We start from the raw sequence: 10,388 nt of genomic DNA on the forward strand, positions 1-10,388 counted from the left end.
AGTGTCTTGATATGAAAATAAACCATGGTCAACCATGGTCCAACTTCACATTGTAACAAGGATTGTCTCAATATGAAAATCATTTGTGGTCAAACATGTTTATTTTAGTGTTTATAATATTTATCTTCGGGTTTATATACCTTGTCTTTTTCATATTTTTTTTAACAAGATCGGGTACTTATATATTATAAAAACTACGAGGAGCCAAATCCTGTTACATATGCAAGGAGAAAAAGAGAAGGAGAAGTCCAAAAAGGGTTCGCAGACCCTGACTTCTTGAAGGAAAGCTTGAGAAGAACAGATTGAAAAAGAAAACGGCTATATAGTCGAACAAACAGACCTGTGAGAAGACAAAATTTACAATTCATAAGACAGATTGCTAAAGCTGATTGACTGAGTCATCAATCTGAGGTTCTTTCTTTACACTAGCTCTGGTTGAGGTCTCAACTTGCATACTCTGGGTGATATATTTGATGTGAGCGATTGCTTCCTCCATGTGGTTACATTTTTCCTTTTGGCTTTGTATCTCTGCTTTTTGTTTTTCCAACTTCTTTCTCTTTGACCTGCTATCTGCTTGAAAATCCTCTTTGAGCTCATTGAAATGCTTGACGAACCTAGCTATCATAAAGCAATGGGCTTTACCTAACGTGCAGCTGCTGTTTGCAATCACTGTGTCCAAAGGATTCTCGGCTTTCTCTCTGTTTTCCAGATTCTCAGCTTGCTCTCTGTTTTCCGGAATCTCAGCCATATCGGGTGAGCTTTTGGGGGAGGGGATGCGATACAGGAACAGGGAGAAGGAATAGGGGGAGTAAAGGAGGAGGGGGAGACCGGAAGAAAATAAGGAGAATTCCAAGAGGAGGGAACAGACCAGAGAATAAACCATGCAAAAGAAGAAAGACCGAGTTCAGTGGTTTACCAAACGACCGAGCAGAAGAAGAGCAACCAAGCAGATGAAGAACGACCAAGCTTGGAGATTGCTAAAGATACCCCTGGAAGCTTTTGGAGGCGGTCTCACGACTGTGCTGGACTGATGGCGGCCTCGCTTGCTGCAGAACTTCTGGAGCTGATTACCAAATACAGGACCTTTACTCTCCTGCGAGTATAAGTGTGAATTTCTGATATGCGCATAGAGGGAGAGGCTCATGGATATATAAAGCGGAGATGTAGGTTGAGCAAGCAGAGAGGACGACGTATACTCGATGGTCTAGCCGGGCTTGGGATCAAACTTAGAATCTTTGTAGCAGTCTATGGAGATTTTGAAAAGACCCCTACCTAAATTCAGCGTGAGAGAGTCACGAGAAGTCTGGAAGGTCGAGATCCTGTGATCGATCCAAATAGATTGAGTGGTATCCGAGGAGAAGGGAGGATCGGAGTCCGAGAAATGACAGACTGCGTGCAGCTTGTCTGAATTTGGCCAGAGAGCACAAGAGGAGATATGGAGAATGATGAGATATGAGATCAGGGACATGCTGATATGACTAGTCAGAGGATTTGAAAGGCAGCTAAGCCAACTACGGGATTTATTTTTCATAGATGGAGTCATTTTCCCTAACTTGACCGTTCTATCTGTTGGAGGCCTTGGTGGCATAGTGATCTGCTTCTGTGTTGTTGTCTCTTAGGACATGTTTGAAGGTCGTGTTTCCCATATTTCTGATGTTGTCCGCAATCCTGAGCTTTACATTATTGAGGGCCGCTTTTTTAAATTCTGTCCCCGACACCATAGCTGCAATAACGACGGCCGAGTCTCCTAGTATAATTGGATTCCTAATTCTCAATCTCTTCAAGATCATGGTGCCTAGGTAAAGGCTGTAAGCTTCTGCCATATTATTGGACATTTGGCCCAATCCCCATTCATAGCTTACAAGAATCTTGCCTTGGTTGTCCTTTATAATGCCCCCTGCTCCACCTTCCCCCGGGTTATTTTTAGAGGCTCCGTCAAAATGCAGAGTGGGGTGATTTTGATCTAAAATCCATTGGCTTACTTCTTCCTTTGTGCCTCTGAGCTTCCTGTGAATTTTTTTCGAGCATGCTTTGGGGTGAGCTAGATGGATATTGCTGTAATTGATGCTGAATTTGTTGTACCAGTCAATCTCTTCTTTGTGCCAACTTGATTGATCTGGGGGAGCGACCAAGTTAGCACTTATTGTTTCAGAGATGAGCGCTGTAGTTTTTGCCAGTATGCGGGCAGGGTTAGGCTTCTTGTTATTGAAAATACAGTTATTCCTAGCTAGCCAGAATTGCCAACTAAGAGTAGCTGGGATGCATTTCCACAAATGGATGATGTTGATTTTGTCTTTCTTAGGAAAAGGATAACATTTTGCCCAGTTTTTTTGGAGAGAGGAGAGCTGGTCAAAAGTCTCTCCAATTTCCAATGGTCTGATAATCTGAGTCCAACAGCTTTGGGCGAGAGGGCAGTGAAAGAAAATATGATGACTACTCTCCTCCTCAGCACGACAGAAGCAGCATATTGAGGGTCCCATGATCCCTCGTTTCCTGAGGTTTTCAGCTGTGAGAACCTTACCTTTAAGGAGAGTCCAATTGAAGTGCTTGATCTTTGGTATGCACTCTGATTTCCAGATAGTTGTGTATAGGTTCCATTTGACTGTTGGAGTGGATGCCTAAAGAAATTTGTAACCCTCTTTGACAGTGTATTTTCCTCCACTTGGCTCCCAGATGTACCTGTCTTCAGCCCCTATGCTGGTGGGAGCGGAGCGTGTGAGAGAGACCTTAAGATTGGACCATTGATCTCTGAGTTCATTGGGAATTTGAAGGTCCTTCCAGTCCTGCCAGATGTTGTGATCCCATATTGAAATATCATACAAGGAGATTAAATTTTTAGCTTCCATCCAAACTTGCAGAGGTCTGAGGTTTTGGAGGAGGTTTCTTGGTTTGGTGCCCATGATTCTATCAGTCCAGATATTAACCTCCTTACCATTTCCAGGAACTTTGGAAATGTTCTCTCTGAATTGTGGGAGAACTTTTTTAATGAGCTTCCAAACAGGGGTGCAAGGTCTTTCAGCTATTGTTTCGGAGAGGGGATTAGAGTTCGGCCCATTAAGATATTTCCTTTTCAAGACCTCCACCCACCAAGAGCCTTTGCCAATGAGGATTCTCCAAATCAACCTAAAGTCCATAGCACGGTTGGAGAGGCTCGGGATTTTAATGGCTAGGCCTCCCTTTTCGTAAGGAAGAATTACTTGTTCCCATTTGAAAAGACTGAATTTTTTAGACTCTTTCTTTCCTCCCTGCTAGAGGAAGCTTCTCATTAATAGTTCCATATGCTTATGAATACTGGCGGGAGCCAAGGTGACCACATACTGGTAGATGGGGAGAGCAGAGAGGATAGCCTTTATAAGGGTCGATCTACCAGCCAGATTTAGCCAAGAGACTCCCCAGCTTTGAAGGAGACCTCTCATCTTTTCTATATGTTTGGCCCAAATCTCAACCTTGACTGTTTCTTTGGCTAAAGGCAGACCTAGATAAGAGAAGTAACTCCAATTCCTTTGCACTGGGATGTCCAGAATCAAGGAGATTCTTTGCCTGATTTGATCAGAGATATTCCAGGTATAAATCTTGCATTTTTTGTTATTCAGCATCCCTCCCGAGGCTGCTAGGAAGGCATCCAAGACTTTCTTGAATATTTTTGCCATTAGACTTGAGGCTCCCCCAATGAGTAGGTTGTCATCCACAAAGAGCGAATGATTAATTTCTTTAGTCCCTCTTTCTATACCAATTCCAGTGATCTCTTTTTGCTTGCGGAGATTTTCTAAGTGGATGCTCAAGGTCTCCGCCATAATGATGTATAAGAAGGGAGAGAGAGGGCAGCCTTGCCTCAGGCCCCTGGTGCTTCTGAAGTACCTGCTTGGACGGCCATTAATCAGGGGAGCAGTCCAGGGATTGGAGATACATCCAGTGATGATACTTGTAAAATTTTTTGAGATCCCAAATTTCTGGAGGACTGCTGTTAGGAAGTGGTGGTCAACTCTGTCAAATGTGTTTGCCATGTCGAGTTTGATTATCATGTCTCCTTCCTTCCTGCTGATGCTGCTATGGATTTCCTCTTGTATCAGTATGAAGTTATCTGTGATTTGCCTGTGAGGAACAAATCCCCCTTGGTTTTCTGAGATTAGATGAGGAAGGAGCTTTTTGAGCCTATTGGCTAGTATTTTGGTGACGATCTTGTAAGAGACATTACAAAGGGAGATTGGCCGGAAGCGGTCAAAGGAAAGAGGGTTAACGTCCTTAGGGATGAGAGCGAGGTGTGAGGATTTGGTGTTTTCTCCCATCTTGTGATTTTTGAAGACATTTTTAACCATCCGCACAAAGTCTTTTTTGATTGTATCCCAATGATTTCGGTAGAAGGCAATCGTGAAACCATCAGGGCCCGGGGCCTTATCCTGTTGCATACTGAAAGTTGCCGATATGATTTCCTCTTCTGAGATATCCTGGTCCAGATCTCTGTTTTGAGAGTCTGAGATTTTGCTCTCAACAGTGCTGAGAAAATCAGAGCTGTCCGACTGCTGAGGGACTGTAGTAAGAAGAGACTTAAAATGATTGAAAGCTGCCTCTTTAATTCCTTCTTGGTCACTGATCTCTTTCCCTTATACCACTATTTTATCTATCTGATTTCCGGTGCGCCTGAGCTTTATGTTGTTATGGAAGAAAGAGGTATTTTTGTCTCCGGCCCTCAACCACAGGCACCTCGATTTCTGCCTTTGTTCCTCTTCCTCAGCTCTATTTTGTCTATATAGTTCCCTATACATTTCATTTTCGTGGATTATATCTTCATTTGTAAGATGGTTGTTCTCCTTTTCCTGATTCCACTGCTCCATCTACGTATAAAGATCCGCTTTTTCCCTCTTTTCCGTAGCTGCGTTTTCCTTTGCCCACTGTTTGATGACTGCTCTTAGAGATTTTAATTTGGTTTCCCAGATGTAATGGGGCGATCCAAATACTTCCTTGGCCCACTGTTTTTGTATGAGAGTGCGGAAATCTTCTTTAAAATCCTATATTTTATTGTACTTGAAGGGGAGAGGCCCCAAGTTTCTCCCTTTATCCAAATTCATCACCACAGGTTTGTGATCAGAAGCCGAAGCTTGAATAATTTTTCTCTTAATTGATGAGAAGCTTGCTGCAATTCTTTCCTGCACGAGAAATATATCTAACCTCTCTTTGATATTGTGGCAGCCGGTTCTTTTGTTACTCCAGGTATGTTTCCCATTGAAGGGGGGAATGTCGATGAGATTATAGGTCTATATTATGGCCTCCAGTGCGTCTCTAGAAGGATCCGCGTGAAAGTTTCCACTAAGATTTTCATCCACATTTCTTATTAGATTCAAGTCTCCTCCCAGAATTATGCTCCTGTCATGTGAGGACTGTAAATCTGAGGATAAAGAGTCCCAACAGATTGCTTTATCCCGATAATGGTTTGGAGCGTAGATGTTGTATATGGTGAAGACTTCTTGAGAGACTTTGTTTTTGAGTTCTGTTCTTATCCACCAATTGCAAGATTGGAGGTTGATGTGATCCCATTTATTCTTGTTCCAAAGTGTTCCTATGCCTCCTGAGGCACCTTCTGAACCTGTTGAGTATCCTTCAAAATTTTTGAATCTTTTGGATTGTTTTTGAAAATCCTGGTCTGAGATTTTGGTCTCCTGGATAAGGACGAAGTCTGGCTGCTCCTGATTTATTAAGTCACGGACTGCATTTATTTTTGAGGAGGAGCCCATCCCCCTACAGTTCCAAGAGACCAGATTCATCATTTACCAGATTTTGGGTGAGTCCTGCTCCTCTCCTTTGTTTTTTCCCCGCTTCCTTTTTGCCTGTCTAGATAGGAATCCATTGGTTGCTGTGCTCCAGTAGCCATCTCTTTCGCTGTTGCTTCATCTCTGAGTTCTTTATTTGACTTTCTACCTGCCTTTCTCGGGGGATCTGAGGGAAGGCTGGTTTCTTTCAGTTTATTTCTGGTGAGTATTCTCTCTATTGTTGGTGGAGGAGAGGGCAGAGGGATCGAGGGGGAGGAGATGATAGCTAATGAGTTGTCGCGGGGGAAGGGGGAGGGGAAGAGGGGTCTTCAACTTCCAAAGATTCAAAGGGGTTGGAAGAGGAGGGAAAGGAGGGAGCTGAGCTAGAGGGAGGAGGAGGGGGAGGAGGGTGGATTTCCGGGGAGGGCTTAGAGCTAGGCCCTTGAGAGGAGGAAGGTTTTTTCTTTTTTACTTGTTCCCAGGGGCCATCCGGAGATTCTTCATTTTCAATGGATTCATTTAATTTTGACTTGCTACATCTATTTGCGAAATGTCCATATTCATGACATACCTTGCATTTGAAGGGTAGTTTCTCATAGTCCAGCTGTTGGATGTGCATCCATTGATCGACCTTTATCTTGATAGCTTCCAGCAGGCCTTTCCCGAGATCTACTTCTACGCAAATCCTGGCGCACGCATGCATGTTTTCCCTTGGCTCAGATCTGTCGATGTATTTGCCGACTGCGTTCCCTATTGCCTTTACCGATTCATCTCCCCAGCAATGGAGCGGCAGATGTGGGAGGCGGACCCAAACCGGAACTGCATTTGGGATGTCCATTTCCGGATCGAAGTCTCGCGTCCATCTATTCAGATAGAGGCCTCTTGAATCCATAAAATAAGGGCCGTTTCTGAATATGAGATTCCTGTCCTCTTTTGTTTCGAAAAGAAATGTGTAATAGCCCCTTCCACAAAATCTGATTGCTATTTTCCCTTGTGTCATTGCGTTCCAGTTGCGTTCTACCCATTTTTGAACTGATCTTGGGGAAGGCCAAAGACCAGTGAACTGTCCTACGAGACCTCTTTCAGTGAGGGTGATTGCTGACTTCCTTGGCAGGGATGGAGGGAGAGAAACCTCGGGGATTTCATCCAGTTTCTTGACAAACTTAGAGACTGAAGGACGAGTTCTTGATGAAGCATTGTCAGGGATCAACGAAGCGAACAGTTCCTCATAGTTCTCTGGATCTAGAGAGGGGGGGGGGGGGTTGTTCCCAGCCATTCAGGACTGAGAAGCTAGTGCAGGAGGCCGAAGGGACGAAAGCAAAGGTATGGGGCCCAGCGCGGGGCTGGGCAGGAGGCCCGAGGGTGAAGGCAAAGCGCACGGGAGAAAGAGGGGCAATGGGCCGGTGGCAGCCCTACCAGGCAGGGCCTGGAGAGCAGAACCAAAGAAGCACTGGAGAAGATTTTTAAAAATCGCCTCCAGAGCTCAGTCTCCAAGGATCAAATCACCTTGTCTTTTTCATATTAGTCCACTGGGTTTAATATTATTTCCTTGGGATTTTATTTTTAATCCCTTTGGTTTCTAATATCAATTCCTTGGATTTATTATTCCCTTACGTTTATAATATCAATCATGGTCAACAACTCACAATCATGGTCAAACATGGTCAAATGTCAAATTGTTACAAAGATTGTGTGAATATGAAAATCAACCATGGTCAACCATGTTTATTTTAGTGTTTATAATATTTATCTTAGGGTTTATATACCTTGTGTTTGTAATATTAGTCCATTGGGTTTAATATTATTCCCTTCAGTTCATAATCACTCGGCTTTATTATTCCCTAAGATTGTCTCGATATGAAAATAAACCATGGTCAACTATGATCTAATGTCACATTGTGACAAGGATTGTCTTAATATGCAAATCATCCATGGTCAACCATGTTTATTTTAGTGTTTATAATATTTATCTTTGGGTTTATAATATTAGTGCCTTGGGTTTAATATTATTCCCTTGGATTCATAATCACTTGGGGCTTTAGTATTAATCCCTTGGGTTTATAATATCAATACCTTGGATTTATTATTCCCTTATTTTTATAATATCAATCATTGTCAACCATCGTCAATCATAGCCAATCATAGCCAACCATGGTCAAATGTTGCATTGTGACAAGGACTTTATCAATATGAAAATAAACCATGGTCAACCATGTTTATTTTAGTGTTTATAATATTTATCTTAAGGTTTATATACCTTTGGGTTGTAATATTAGTCCGTTGGGTTTAATATTATTCACTTGGGTTCATAATCCCTTAGGTTTATAAGATCAATCTCTTGGTTTATTATTCCCTTGGGTTTATAATATCAATCCCTTGGTTTATTATTCCCTTGGGTTTATACTATCAATCATGGTCAATCATCGCCAACCATGGTTAAGCATGGACGAATGTCACATTCTGGCAAAAATTGTCTCCATATGAAAATCATGGACAATAATGGACAATCATTGTCAATCATGGTCAGTTATGGTCGATCATGGTCAACCATGTTTTATAGAATCAGACATGGTCAACTGTAGTAAATCATTAACAACCACAGTTGAATGTTGCATTGTGACAAAGATTGTTTGGATATAAAAATTGACCATGGTCAACCATGGTCCAATGTCATCTTGTGACAAATATTGTCTCGATATGAAAGTCAACCATGGTCAATCATGGTAAACCATTGATATCCATGATCGATCATGGTCAACCATATTTTATAGACTGAGACATGGTCGACCATGGTCAATCGTTGTCAAACATGGGCGAACGTTGCATTGTGACAAAGGTTGGCTCGATATAAAAATCGACCATGGTCAACCATGGTCCAAGATCGTATTGTGACAAAGTTGTCTCGATATGAAAACAAGCCATGGTCAACCATGGTCCAATAATGCATTGTGATAAGAATTGTCTCAATATGAAAATAAACCATGGTCAACCATGTTTATTTTAGTGTTTATAATATTCATCTTAGGGTTTATATACCTTGGGTTTATAATATTAGTCCCTTTGGCTTAATATTATTCCCTTGGTGTTTTAGTATTAATCCCTTGGGTTTATAATATCAATCCCTTGAGTTTATTATTCCCTTAGGTTTATAATATCAATCTTGGTCAACCATAGCCAACCATGGACAACCATTGTTGAATGTCACAATGTGACAAAGATTCTCTCAATATGGAAATTAACCATGGTCCAACATTGCGTTGTGACAAAGATTGTCTCGATATGAAAATCAATCATGGTCTAACATCGCATTGTGACAATCATTGTCTCAATATGGAAAACAACCTTGGTCAACGATGTTTTTTTTAGGGTTTATAATATGGATCCCTTGGGTTTATTGATATAAGGGTTTATATTCCTAGGGTTTAATTTTATTCCCTTAGGTTTATAGACCCTTGCGTATTTAGTATTAATCCATAGGGCTTATTTTTCCCTTGGGTTTATAATATTAATCATGGTCAACTATGGTCAACCATGGTCAATCATGGTCTACCATGGTCAATCATGGTCATCCATGGTCAACCATTATTTACCATATTTTATAAATTCAATCATGGTTAACCATTGTATATTGTGTTTTATAAATTTAATCAATCCATTTTAGAACATATATCAATGTCAAACATTTTTGTATAGGGCCACCGAGAATTGTATTGTAATTGTGTAAACCAAATCAAGTTTGAAGGTTCACCTACCCGTAACCCCACAATGGAAATTCTCGTAGGTGACCTAATTTTGTAGGGTTTGGTGAGAAATAATATATTGGCATCAATATCAAAAAGTTTTTTTTTTTCAAAAGTTTAGCTTTATCATTTGTGTAGACAAGTTGGTGGGAACTTCGGGCTTAATGAATCGACAGAAAATAATCAACTAACAGTAAGAAAGTTAACAATAATGATAAATATATGGCAGTATTATGACTTGGAAGAGGCTGCCCTAGCTTAGGGATAGTGTTAGATGGGACTCATATGGCTTAAATCACAGATATCATTCTATTTTATATGTGTCTAAAATACTCATTTACGAACCAACCCATATACCTTTTGAACAAAATATGGATTGATTATCTCAAATTTCTCCACACATGTGGATTACATATTGTGTAAACCCTAATAGAAATATTTTTTTATTTTTATAAACAAAGTATTTTATGTGTTTGTAAAAGACATATAGATATCAACCTATGGTTCAGTAATGTGAAAATGAATTCATATGTATTAAAGATACTTGAGATTAAATTTTCTCAAGTTATCCTTCTCAGTTTAAAAGAAACTTAGAATCCTTCTCAATTTATCCTTCCAATGTAATGTATTTACTATTTATAGTTTTTAGTATTCATATAGTATTTTAAAATCTATTAAATTAAAATAAAATAGATTTATGAGGATTTTGTAATTTTAAAAATAAATTTTCAATCTAATTTTTATTTTAAACCATTAAATAATAAAATATTTTTAGTTTTTTTCTAAAAATAAATAAATTGTAATTTACATACATAAATAAAATATTAAAATTATAATCTTTATTGCATTAGATAAATATGACTAAAATAAATATCATCTTTTAATTTTATTATTATTATTATTA

The 10,388-nt window shown here is 40.1% G+C and overlaps 1 protein-coding gene across 1 annotated transcript; it reads right to left on the minus strand.

Annotated features, from left to right (window-relative positions):
- Positions 1–1,562: 1,562 nt before the first annotated feature.
- On the minus strand, positions 1,563–2,480 carry LOC149177976 (uncharacterized). The gene has a single exon (XM_089421940.1). It carries the CDS (start codon positions 2,478–2,480, stop codon positions 1,563–1,565), a length of 918 nt encoding a protein of 305 aa, XP_089278066.1.
- Positions 2,481–10,388: the final 7,908 nt, after the last annotated feature.

The sequence above is a fragment of the Pinus tabuliformis genome, chromosome 4_1 (assembly GCF_031772625.1).
Source record: "Pinus tabuliformis cultivar Carrire ecotype Pingquan chromosome 4_1, CPIR1, whole genome shotgun sequence".
NCBI classification, from domain to species: Eukaryota; Viridiplantae; Streptophyta; class Pinopsida; order Pinales; family Pinaceae; genus Pinus; species Pinus tabuliformis.